Source organism: Bidens hawaiensis, unplaced genomic scaffold, assembly GCF_021521415.1.
Source record: "Bidens hawaiensis isolate Kalapana, Puna unplaced genomic scaffold, B.hawaiensis_p1.1 tig00016829_1, whole genome shotgun sequence".
In the NCBI taxonomy this organism is placed as follows: Eukaryota; Viridiplantae; Streptophyta; class Magnoliopsida; order Asterales; family Asteraceae; genus Bidens; species Bidens hawaiensis.
The window spans coordinates 523,332-537,346 of NW_027492551.1; the positions used below are offsets into that span (position 1 = coordinate 523,332).

General features: G+C 33.2%; 1 protein-coding gene across 2 annotated transcripts; it reads left to right on the forward strand.

Moving 5' to 3' along the window:
- Nucleotides 1-9,480: 9,480 nt before the first annotated feature.
- Nucleotides 9,481-13,112, forward strand: LOC143552250 (putative glycerol-3-phosphate transporter 1). Of its 2 annotated transcripts, XM_077042519.1 has the most exons (3): nt 9,481-9,570; nt 10,686-11,675; nt 12,410-13,112. In XM_077042519.1, exons 2-3 carry the CDS (start codon nt 10,703-10,705, stop codon nt 12,967-12,969), a joined length of 1,533 nt encoding a protein of 510 aa, XP_076898634.1. In that variant the 5' UTR covers nt 9,481-9,570; nt 10,686-10,702; the 3' UTR covers nt 12,970-13,112. The 2 variants fall into 2 exon arrangements, with proteins under 2 accessions (XP_076898634.1, XP_076898635.1); XM_077042520.1 differs by lacking the exon at nt 9,481-9,570 and having other exon boundaries at nt 10,669-11,675.
- Nucleotides 13,113-14,015: the final 903 nt, after the last annotated feature.

Below are 14,015 nucleotides of genomic sequence, written 5' to 3' on the forward strand. Positions count from 1 at the left end.
AAATTGATTTTCTAGTCAAATTTCCGAGAGACGGATCACTGATTGTCTATCACTAAAGTTCGGTTTTTTCTGTCCGGTCCGCTTAAGCAGTTCGAGTCGAGTTACATAATATAAATAGCAAAAATAAGTTAAATTAATTGAAATATGATTTAAGGTTCGTTGTCAAAGTTTCTACGGGTTAGTGTAAACATTTCTTCGGGTTCTTTGTCAAAATTTATACACGCGCAATGTCGAAATAGACGAATTTATAACACTAAAATAAAATTGTATACCAGTTCGGCCAAACCCGTTCCCAAAAGCTGTCTACGCCCCTGGATGGAAGTGAGAAATGTTGTTGATGTGAATCAACTCAAAATATGATTGTCGTCTCACGCCATATTAGTTTACAAGGTGACATCGAAATGTGGAAAAGAATAGCTTTTGTGGTCGAGAAGATGATCAAGATTTTTGAATATCTTGTTCATCTCCTCATAACAAAAATTTTTTTTTCTTTTACACTTTTCGTCTCCACCTTGAAAACCTATACGGTGTGAAATTCACAATCGTATTTCAAGTCGATTCATGTCAACAACATATCGTTAACAATGCATTATATGGTCGAGTTATCTACACTTGCACAAGAAGAAATCGTGACGGATGGTCTTAGAAAGCTTCCAAAGCAAATGAAACACATATTGTTCTTTGATTAGATTAGGGTTGCTTTTATAGAGTATATATTTTTTATTTAAATTAAATTTCTACCCTCAATCTTCTTAATACAAATTTTGAATCCCGAATTTCGTGAACTTGTTTCTTTAATAGTATTTCAAATTTAATAGTATTAATAATAGTTATTTATTTGAATTGCTAATTCCTCTTAAATTAATTTTATGTTTTTCAGATTTGTGTTTCATCGCATGGCAAGTTTTCAAATTTTATGGTTGCTTTTATGTTTTTCAGTATTAATAGTTTTTATTTGTGTTTCAGACAAAATGACGTATTTTTTGTTTTAAATTTTATCTTTAATATGTGTAACGATTGTAAAACACAATGATCATAACCTATAACACAATGTAGAAAACTCAATTAAATAAAAACCAATGATAAACCAATAACACAATGTATAAAAACTCACTATATTTTTTATTTTTTTTACAACAATATGATAATCATATTAAAGAAAAAAACGCTTGTTATTATGGTTAATTTTTTTTAAAACAAATTGCCGTATGAAAAGGTTGCGGGCGTTTAAAATGGTGTGAGAATTAACTCGTGTATTGCATGTGGAAAGAGAAAATTAACAAATATGGGCTATTCCATATATATCATTCCTATCATTTATTTTATTCTCAAATCAATCACAATCATTCAAATATAAAATTAATGTACTAAATTACTTCATACACTTCTCAATTTTTTTACTTTGTATTTTAACATAACTATGATAACTCATGGTACATAATACCTTATTAACTTCTTTTATCCGGGCTCAGAAATGGGCTTATTGCGTATAAAGCCCAATAGTTTCTTGTTGCATATAAAGCCCAATAGTTTCTGGTTCATTTCAATCCTATGATTCTCACTTTCATGGCAGTATGGCAAAAATATTTCGACCCCTAATTACAAAAAAGCTTTATAAATTATGTACAAGTTACTTTCTATAACACCCGCCTACTTAGAAATATATATATATATGTGTGTTCAACTTCATTAGAATCAAATATAATATGTTTAGAATACAATAACATAAGAGAAAATTTGTGGTTCGTGCGGATCTCATATCCATCAGGTTTGTTACTTATTACTTATCGGATTCGCGTGTATCGGATGTACTCATTTATGATCTTATTATCCATTGGGATGCCTATTAGTCGAAATCCGATCATATACTTATCTATAAAACCAACTTGAAATATCCAACGCTCAACCATAGTTATAACCACCCTATAATCTGATTGTATTCATGTTTATAACAAATGTACCATGCTACTTATTATTTAAGTTTAATGCGGCACTATGCGGGTAATCTGACGGATTTCACCTAATATCATACACCTTTTAAACTCATAAAGTTTTTATAATTATTTCTATACCCGAGTACATGTTATATAATATATTAAAAAAACCATTCATACACAACCCTGTATTAATAATATACAAATCATGTTTCATTTGTATACACAAAACACATATGGACAATGCAAGATAGTACCGTTCTCTCTATCTACACGACCACATAACACGTAAATCATTCATTGTCTAACAATAATAACGACTAATTTGGTAACTTTAATGATCATTTCTTGATGAGTTAACATCTGTGTCATTTTTATTTATAATCGCGATATACAAACCTTGAGAATATTCTCGTGACACGTAAAACTAATTAATATGTCAAGTACAAACATGGAAGCTAGCAAATGTTATGTGACCCAATGTAACGTGAGGAGACGTTTGGCCGAAGTACACTATATGACCAAGAAGGTATGGATAGGATGTTGTCATGTTGAAGATGAATAAAACGAACATAGGGAAACTTCGCGGCATCTTCACTAGGGTCCACTCAATCATTCTAGTTCTAGTTAAAACTTATAATCATCTCTAGATTGTCACTTTATAATATACACATACTCATATTATTTATTATTTATTATTTTCATAAATATATTATTACTTTCTTACTTTCGATCCGGGAAAATCCTTTATCTAAGGTTAACCCCTGTGATCACTCGCTCAAATGACCCCCCCGGGGGGGGGGGGGGGGGGGGCTGGTATCCTATCATCACCCAACGTCCGCAAAACTAAATGACGGAGGAGCAATAATCGAACATGAGTCACATGAAACATCGGGTCTCTCCCTTACCACTCCACTACTAGCTCATTGGTTGTCAAGCTATAGTCTATAATACGTTTAGTCGTTTTCGCTATTAGTCATTAAAATTTGGTTAGAAATTACTAGTTTCCTTAAAAAAAACCTTTGCATATGATTTTCAAATAAAATATCTATAATACAGACGTCAAGATGTTTGACATACAACGCTTTTCTCAATCGGGTGTTAATGGTATATGATATGATATTTACCAATTTAACTAGGTTATACTTTTTCCGAGTACATACTTTATTGACACTTCCTGGTCAACATTATATTTAGGCGCATGTTTGACACTTAGTCGAGTGTTTCGTAAGAGAACAAAGTGACACAATATTCACTTGCACTTTGTCAAAATACGCTTTATCAGAAACTCCAAGGGTTCGTTACATTCTCGCTTAACTTGATGAATGATGGTAACATATATAGATGTATACTAGCACTCAAATATTACCTTGTCTATCCACCATATCATTATCATTTTATCAACTAGCATCGTGTAGTCTTCACGTGACGTGGCACATTTCGTATGATAATATGTTGCATAGGTAGAAAAGTTGTCACTAATCTCATGTTGATGATACCATATATGCGTCTATAAATACAAGTCGATATATTAATTTTTAGTATATTATAATTTATAAACAAAACATTCATAATGATTATATTTTTTTATCTCAATCCATGGAACTTACCTTTACATAATTCATTTTTTCTGTTGCATACGCATGCCGAATTATTAGAAAAAATTAAAAAAATTATTTGTTTAATAGTATTTTAATAAAGAATTATAATGTAGACATAATAAATCCGTTTGGACAGGTGAAATGACCAGGACATCTACGTAGCCGATGACCAAGTAACTGGTGATACGTGTAGCAATCCTACAAAGCTTGTGGGACCCAATGAGGGTTTTACACGTCAGCAGCATGCCATGCTACTTCAAGTTCCATATTTACCCAAATGCCCTTGTTGTTGCCAACAAACTACATTTATACCACAACCACTGTAACTCTTTCTCGGATAAAGAAAAGGAAATTGATGGAAAGATAGAGTTCACTGAGCTTCATTATTTAAAGGGAGAAGGGCAAACGAAAAGTGGAGAAAATGTAAGGTTTTAAAGGGTAAAAATTTTCTTTTTAAAATGGGAAGAATTAAATGGAAAATAAAGTAAAAGAGATAGGATGTGAGAAAGGAAAGGAAAAGAAAGTTTTCCTTTTCTTTCTCTTTCATTCTTTCGTTAATTTAACTTGGGAACACAGCGTAAGAGCACACGGAGTGGAGTCCGTGAGAGCCGGGGAAAGGGTGGAAAATAACGAGGCCGGTCAATAGTACCGTCTCTCGGTTTGTTTGTCCTGTGTATATTTTTTCCACAGAATCTGGGAAGTACATGCCGATTTTTTACATTTTCATTTTTAAGTGGTTTTGGCCTTTATTGGCAAAGTGGGATGATAGTATGATACCATGATATTTGAGGAAAAAAAAGAAATTAAGAAAAAAACTATAAAAAATTAATTTGACGTTGATGTGAAATACCGGATAAAATATTGAAAATGGGAGAAGTCTCTTTAAGGCTATTTATTATAGTTTAATAAGTTTTGCTGGTTAAAACGTCACATCACTGGCACGTGAACAATGAACTTTAGCTAGCCAATACCTTAAGTAGCGTGCTATACTGCTATGACTATTTATCTAGCAGGCAATTATTTCCTAATTAATGTTATATCAAAGCTTTGTATAAAAAAAGAATTAAAAAATTCCCGCTCACCCCCATGACAAACCTGCATGGCGCCATGAACATAATGACGACCCCATAGCGCTTCGTTGGCTCGTTACAGGGCCGGCCATGGGGTGAGGCAAGGTGGTCGACGGCCACAGGCCCGACATCCGCTTGGCCCGGTTATTTTTTTTAATTATATTGTATTTTTATAAAATACAATATGTATATTTAATGTTTAAATATAATTACATAACCAATATTTTGGTCTAGTGGCAAAGGGTATTACTCCTAAGTTCCTAACCAAAAGGTTATATGTTCAAGTCCCATTTGACACATGTTTAATTCTTTTTTATACAAAAGCTTTTTACACAACCCAAATTATAACCAAGTAAACCCATATAAAATTTAAATTGTTAAAACGCAACAAAATATTTTTTTTATATAAGGCAAAAAAAAATTTTCGCTTTCGGCCCAAAACTTTTTTTGCTTTCTCGAAGCCGGCCCTACTCGTTAACGTAGTAGGCGCTAGGGCATAACAAGTTGCCCAACCACAATAAGTTAAAAAAGATGGAAATATTTAGTTTTGAAATGTGTAGTAACTAGCACGTTCGAGAATTTGAGTTGTCTGAAATTTGAATAGCTGTTCAAACCTTTTAGAATTTTTATGAATGAGGCTTTTTGTCTTTTAATATGAAACACTAGTATGTGCATGAAAGAGACCATATCACTTTGTATATATGTGAAACATTTAAATCAATCGCTCATAATTTTGTTTTTCAAACAATTAACCAATCATCAACTTATCTTTACATTTTCAACATTATCGTCATAAACTTTTTATTATAACATTATAAACCAAATTATTTATTGTAATTAGGGGTGTTATTCGGGTTCGTTTTTCGGGTTTTTCGGGTCGGGTTCTTCGGGTTTTAAAGTTTTAAATCTTAACCCGAAACCCAACCCGAATCGCTTACGGGTTTGTCGGGTTCGGGTTTTTTCAGGTTTGGTTAATTGGGTTTCAAGTATCCTATAAAACAAAACAAAAAAAAAATTAAAAAACTACAATGCTAAAATTAAAACAACATATTATTTTTTGCTCGTAAGCAAATAATCAAATAATAAACCAACATAACTTGATAAAAAAATCCAAAAGAAGAGTAAAACTAACTCGAATCATAATCGTCTTCAGTCGGACGTGATTTGGTTGTTCGATTACGGTTGCTATCAGTGATAAATGGAAAACATAAATTAACAATAAACATTCGATCTATAATAGTTGTAATGAGAACAATTGATTAAGACCAAATTTTAAAAACGTGAATTAGTGGCTAAGACTAAACATATAATACCTAAAAATATATTTAATTTCAAACTAAAAGTTTATTCGGGTTGACCTGAAACTTATAAATCAAATTCGAGAACCAACCCGAATTATTTTGGTTCGGGTTTTCGGGCCAGGTTAGTTCGGGTTCGGGAACGTGTTTTCTCGGGTTGGGTTTCGGGTTTCGGGTAAAAGTGACAGCTCTAATTGTAATATTTAAAAAATCATGTGAGCTTATAAATTCTTAAATTTATTACAACTCTTTAAATAAATTCTTTAATTTTACCAATTCACAAGTTTTATTCAAATTTTTTACAAACTAAAATATTGGGCAACCGACTTGTATGTCTATGCAAGTATGCTACCATAGAGTTTAAAACAAATTCTTGATTTAATAAAACTTACAAGTAATTTGAAATTTTACAAAGCTTTTAAATAATTTACAAATTCTTGATTTAGCTTGTTATACTGTTATACATTAATAATTTTTATAAACTATAAACCTTTTATTGATTTCTTTATACAGTTAATACTTTTTTTATAAACATAAACCTTGTGTATAATAGTGACGAATATTGATTACTAGTTCGAGCCCCATGTATTACATGGGAATTTATGAAAATTTTAAAATTTTAAACATTTATCAAAATACAATCGACAACACAATTATCATTTATTGTTAATAAAATTACAATTTATATTAAAAATATAGGAATTACTAAAGAAACATTACACAAATATTTACTAATAAGAGATAATTTTCTTGTACACTATGTTTGCGGTTGTGTTGGTCAGTATACCTAGTTTATCAATAATCAAAATTTTTAGTTAATGTCTGCCTGTAAATCTTGACAAAACGACGTATAGATGCCCGTGTGAAAACACATGTTATTTCAAGTACAAGCCAACCATAAATACTAAAACAAGATTATGTTTAAAATCTTAATCTTATCTTAAATATATATATATAAACGAAGTCTCCTTAGATTCTCTCAAGCCACTAGATTGCTTCATTTGTAAATGAAAGTTTCTCATGCATTTAAATCGAATTCACGGGTTTGGGTCTCACCAAAACCAGACAACCTTTTAAACGGGTTATAACCTCTCATATATTAAAAATTAATCTCTTCAACTACTTGATATGAAAATCCTATAAAATAGAGATATACTAACAAATAGTATCCGTTTTTTTAAGATATAATTTATAATTAATAAACAATTTTATAGTAAAAAAAAGCGGGTTGTGGGTCTCACCAAACTCATATAGCTTTTAAACCGGGTTATAACATCTCATTTATTTGTGAAACCCGTTTATCATCAAATCCTAAGTATATTAATAATTTTTTTTACAATAAATAAAATTTAAATCTAAAAAATATATTAATATTAGAAATGAATAATATAAAACAACTCCGTATTAAGAGGAATAAAAGCTAGTTATATATATGATAGCTAAGAAAAGAGTTTCATGAATCTATCTTTCTAAAATAAACCAAAATAATAAATTTAAATGGTTAGTATGTCGATAAACAAATTTATGAAAATGTAGTCAAATATGTATAATGAAAATTTTCAAGGAAGAAAGTATTTTAATTGATTTTTATTTTATATACCTGAAAGTACTAAAATAATAATAATAATAATAATAATAATAATAATAATAATAATAAAGCAATGTTACGACCACTTCAATCCCATTTGACATGTTCTTTTTCTATAGATAAATTGTTCCATTTTATTACTTAAGGATAAACATGACGTTAAAATATTAAAAAAAAGAAATAAATAAACATTAACACACTTACTTTATATATACATAAAAATAAGACTATTTTGGGTTAGGTAATGACCCACATGAGATCCAAATAACAAAATGAGTTTAAAAAGGTGAGGATGATTGAGAGAATGACAAGTGGCATAAAGTGGTATTCTTTTATTAAAGTAGTAGATTGAATTTAAGTTATAAGTGAGTTGTTCAACCATATTAATAAACTAGGAAAATTGGATTTTAATAATCCCAACTTAATGCATTTGGCCGATAATAATCTCAACTTTGTAAATAGCTGTTACTGGTCCCAACTTTCACCCTATTTGTTTTCATTGGACCACCGTTAAAAAAAACTTAACTGCGTTAAGTTTTTTCGAAATTTCAAATTAATATTTTAGGGCTTTTGATCGGAATGAGGATACGAGTCGATTAATGTAAAATTTACTTCCAAACGGTGGTCCAAACGACTAAAGGATGCTTCAATTCCGTTGTTTAAACTTTTAATTAACAAAAATCAAGCTGTTTGAAGCGTCATTTCAAGTTAAATTTTATATCAATCGATTCACATTCTCATTCCGATCAAAAGCCCTAAAAAATCAATTTTAAATTTGGAAAAAACTTAACGTCGTTAAGTTTTTTTTAACGGAGGTTCAATGAAAACAAATAGTGTAAAAGTTGGGACTAGTGACAGTTATTTTCAAAATTGAGATTATTATCGGTCAACTGTATTAAGTTTGAATTATTACAATCCAATTTTCCAATAAACTATGATATTATTATACCCGCATTATGCGGCAGTATATGGCCTGTACCATGCAAAACTATAAGCAACACGAAACATGCCCACAATTGATCAGCAATATTTGGCCAAAGATCTCCACCACATACTAGTACATAATAACAATTAATAAAATGGGTTGCTTAGGAAATTAGCAAACATTGATAATTGAGGGTGAATTTACCTAAAAATGGCTAAATGGGTGGATTTGAGCTTTCTTTGAGTTATATTTAAGCTCGGGATTAAATATTTGTCCGTTCAAGTGTTTAAATAAGAAAGTTTTGGTTATATGGTTATACCCAAACTTAAATTACCTAAATTCGGTTATCTCGTTTTTGTTGGATTAGTCATAATCTTTTTAGTGATCAAAGTTGCATTTGGTGCTTTAAAACAACAATTTAGGTATCCTTTTAGTGACAAATTTAAGAACTTACATGAGTTGGGTTCAAAATTGGGTTGACAAAATAGGGGTGACCAGTCTTGACCGGTAATCTAACCGATCTGAAAATCAAACCGAAACTGTATCGGTTTGAAATCAATTATGTGAAAACCGGTTTGGAACCATTGAAACCGTAGCTTCGGAACCGGTTTATAATTTCAACACTGAAACCTATTCCAAACTAGTTAACCGAGAAACTAATCGTAATCTATTAAGAAACCGGTTTCAACTCGAACCAAAACCGATCGTAAACCGATTTTGACTTTTGTTGACCAAACCAAACCGATTTCAATCCAAACCGGTTTTAAGTTTTAAACAACCAGGTCTAATCATTGTATTCAAAATTAGAAAAGTGGCTTAAGATTGTAAGTCATCAAAATGTCACGTTAGCCTTTTCTTTTGGCTTACGTGTACATTTGAAATATCAAAAAAAGAAAAATATTATTACATTTGAAATATTTAAGTTTAGGCAAAGAAGTAATTATAAAAATAAGCAAGGGGCAATACCGTAATCCTTAATCTGTAAGAAACTGCTGTTTATAAAAACGGATCATGCGAGATTCATGACGACTCACACCAACAAGCAAGTAAACCACCTTCACGGCTTCACATATACCACATGAACAAAACAATAAACTAATTCTTCAATCCACCAATTTTCTGCATGCAATCCGCCACTTGAAACTGATATTTAGGTACAATTCGATCATTATTTCATTGAATAATCATCGTTTTATGATATTCACAGTTAGACTAGTCTTTGTCATCTCCTTCTTAGCTTTGCAGTCGTTTTGTTCGGTTAATTTCCACATATTGTTCCAATCCGTGACTTTAAGGAAGTTTTCCAGATCCATCTTCTGTTTTTATTACGGAGAACTAGTTATTACTAATAGAAGACGAATCTAGAAAACTTCCTTTACGCCACTGATTGAAACCATATGTGGAAATCAACCGAACAAAATGACTGCAAAACTAAGGAGATGATGAAGAAGACGAACGATTAGTTTTGAACTAATTGTTTTAAGCCTCAAATTGTTCTTCCTCATCATCTTATTAGTTTTGCAGTGGTTCTGTTCAGTTAATTTGTCATATTGTTTCAATTTATGGCTTTATGAAAGTTTTCCAGATCAGTATTAGCCATTTGTGGGGTGCAATTGAGCAGAGTTGGCTTGTGAGCTACTTGAGATTGGCTCGTTAAAAGCTCGAATCGAGCCCAGCTTAAACAAGCTCGAGCCTTAAAATAAGCTTGTTTAATAAACGAGCCCAATCCCGAGCTTCATTTATTAAGATTGGGTTAGCTCGTGAGCCTAGATAAGCCTATTATTTATATAACTTTTATTTAATGTATTAGATATATATAAAATAATAATAATAATATACATTAAAAGTATACAAAAATAAGTTAAATAACTAAAATCGCATGTAGAGTAATTAATAAATAACAAACGAGCCAAGCCATTCACAAACTGAGTTACGAGCTCGAGCGTTAGAAAACAGCTTGAAGCGAACCAAGCTCGAGCTCCCATAGATCAAAATGAGCCGAGCTTAAGCCTAGTCAAACTCGGATTCGGCTCGTTTGCACCCCTTAATATACCATGGCCACCCTGATTTCAAACTTGATATTGGTTTAATTTATTAAAATGCTACTATAAACTGCAAGACAACATAATCTAACAAGTTGGATTTGATTCCTTTTATGGAATTTTGTCTTATACCTCATGAACTAATTTTATGTAATCATGTATTCATAAGTCATAAAGTTAATCCTTCATCCACTTATTAACTGATCTCAACTGTTCTTGTATTTCAGCTTGCTGTTCTTCATCCATGGGTTCAATCTCATACCCCGAAACCACACACACCAACACGAAACCACCCGGAATCCGATTCTTGGAATACATAAAAAAATCAAGCCTCTCATTCAAAACACACCAAGCCATAGTCCTCATCATCACATTCTTAGCATACGCAAGCTACCACGCGACTCGTAAAACCACCAGCATTATAAAAAGCTCACTCGACCCTCAAACACTAGAAAACTCGTCTTTACTAAGTTGCAAAACACTTTCATGGTTACTAGGAACCGGGTGGGCCCCGTTTAACGGATCAAACGGGACTGCATTACTCGGAGACCTAGACTTAGCTTTCTTATTCGTGTACTCTATCGGTATGTTCTTCTCGGGCCATATTGGAGACCGAATGAACCTAAGGATATTTTTAACCATTGGAATGATGGGAACTGGTTTATTCACTTCATTATTTGGAGTCGGATATTGGGCCAACATTCATATGTTTTATTATTATTTGATAGTTCAAATGCTGGCCGGGTTGTTTCAGTCAACGGGCTGGCCTTCGGTGGTTGCAGTGATCGGGAAATGGTTTGAAAAAGGTAACCGTGGGCTCGTTATGGGCGTTTGGAACGCGCATACGTCGGTTGGGAATATTTCGGGCTCTTTGATAGCTTCTTATTATTTGAAATATGGATGGGGTTGGTCTATGGTTGTTCCGGGCTTGGGGATTATTTTTGTTGGGTTGGTGCTTTTTATGTTTTTACCGGTTGATCCCGAATCAGCAGGGGTTAGTAAAGATGGGGATAGCCCGGTTTTGTCTGAAAAGATTGGGGCTGAAGTTACTAAGCCTCTTTTGGGTTTGAATAGTAAGGATGAGAAAGAATCACCGGTCGGGTTTATAGAAGCGTGGAAGATACCCGGGGTTGCACCGTTTGCGTTTTGCCTGTTTTTTGCGAAGTTGGTTGCGTATACGTTTTTGTATTGGCTCCCGTTTTACATTAGTCATACAGGTAAAATTGTTCTCTTGAATCTTGATCTAGTTTTGTTTTTGAAAGGGTGGGATCGACGAATGGTAGGGGTGGCAATTGTGGCCCATTGGGTTGAATGGGTTGTATTAAAATGCATATAATGGGTTAAAATGGGTCAAACTAAATAAAGAAAATGAATTAAACGGGTCAATACAGGTTGACATTTCTCAATATTTTTTATATAGAACGTGAAAAACGGAGGAAGCATTTTAATACTTTTACTTTTTTAGTTTTTGCTTTATATTTCGAGTTATGATTTTTTAATTTTTTTTTTGAACTTTTTATTGAGGGGTTTTTGAAATCTCAACCCATTTTGACCCATTTCAAAAACCCCTCATTAAAAATTCAAAAAAAAAAAATAATTTAAAAATCATAACTCAAAATATAAATCAAAATCTAAAAAAGTAAAAATACTAAAAAGTTTCATCCGTTTTTCTCGTTCTATATATATATATATAAACAACTTGAGAAATGTCAACCTATTTTGACCCGTTTCAGTCATTTTCTTTTTTTAGTTTGACCCATTCTGACCCATTATATACATTTTAATACAACCCACTCAACCCATGGGTCACATTTGCCACCCCTAACGTATGGTAATGGGTCGTGTTAAAATGGGTCAAATGCTTAAATCGGTTTTAGACGGTTTAATCAGTTGAAGTTAATAAAAAAGTTGAAATACTAAACTTTACTATGGATGTATGATATTTTTGCAGCCATAGATGGAGAATACTTATCTGACGTGGCAGCCGGTAATCTATCCACACTATTCGACGTAGGCGGTGTAGTGGGCGGAATCCTAGCCGGTCACATTTCAGACCGGCTAAACGCTCGAGCCATTACAGCTGCAAGCTTCATGTATTGTGCTATCCCAGCCCTATACGTCTACCGAAACTATGGACATGCATCCATGACCATAAACATCATACTCATGCTAGTAACCGGCGTGTTTGTCAACGGGCCCTACGCACTCATAACCACTGCGGTTTCAGCTGACCTCGGGACCCACCGGTCCTTGAAAGGCAACTCACGGGCCCTTGCAACTGTCACTGCAATCATTGATGGGACCGGGTCCATTGGTGCTGCAATAGGACCGTTGCTTACTGGTTACATTTCGACCCAGAGCTGGAGTGCAGTTTTCACTATGCTTATGGCTGCGGCTTTAGTGGCGGGGCTGTTTCTTACGAGACTTGTGGTGGCGGAAATAAGTGCAAAATGGCAAGAGTCGCGACGGGGGACTACTAGCGTCCGTAGGTCTCCTATAGCTAATGTGTGATCGTTTTGATGTTGTTACACTTGTGCATATACATACATAATGTATCATGTATTTAAATCAATTTTGTATGTAAAGTTTTGGATGAATGCATATAAACTCTTAAACATTAATGTTGTAATATAGATAGAAGTAGCAAAATGGGTGTTTAAACTTTAACCTGACTAACACAATAATTATGTGGACATTCGAGTATTCATGACACGACACGACTGGTTTATCTAAACATGCTTGTGGGTTCGACCCAAAACTGACCTGTACTTGTTTAGCTTAAACTCAAACCCGTGAAATTCGTGTTTAGCCGGATGACAATGGGTCAGGTTTGGGTCGGCTTTAGGTATTCCCAAACCCATACCCGATTCATAAAGCTCGTCCCAAACCCGTCGGGTTTCGGGTTTTCCCATCGGATTTCGGGTTTTGAAAAAATACATGTAAGGGTATGCCTGACACAAAACCCGCCGGGCTTCTATCGGGTTTTGACAAAAATATAACTAAAAGATTACATATAATGATTACCATAAAAATAAAAGTCTCAGATAATTGCAATTGCCGTAAACAAGTTTCGACAAATAATATATTTAAAATATTTATAATATACTGTATATAAATGTTTGTGTATTGGTGTATAATATAAAAAAAAATGTTTCGGGTCCATCGGGTAGATAATCGGGTAAATGGGTCAATGTTATCAGGTAGTCAGGCCGGGTATATTACAAATCCCAAACCCGTCCCAAACCCACAAAAAGTTTCCAAAATAATCCCAATTATGTAACGTTTCGGGTTTTCTCATCGGGTTCGGGTTTCATTGCCAATTTGCCATCCCTGTTTAGCCTAAAGTCAAGACTTGTTAGGGTCAAAAGTCAAAACCAGTTGACTGGGCTGACCAAGTTGGTTGTTTACCAACTTGTCAAGTTGTCAACTTTTGGGCTATTTCTTTAGTGTGGTTCTGATGATAGTAACATATTATTGATGGTGTAAGTGTGTAACAGATATGTATCCAACTCTAGGGTGAAAAAAGGCTGGCTAGTGGACCGACTCGCCTGGAGACC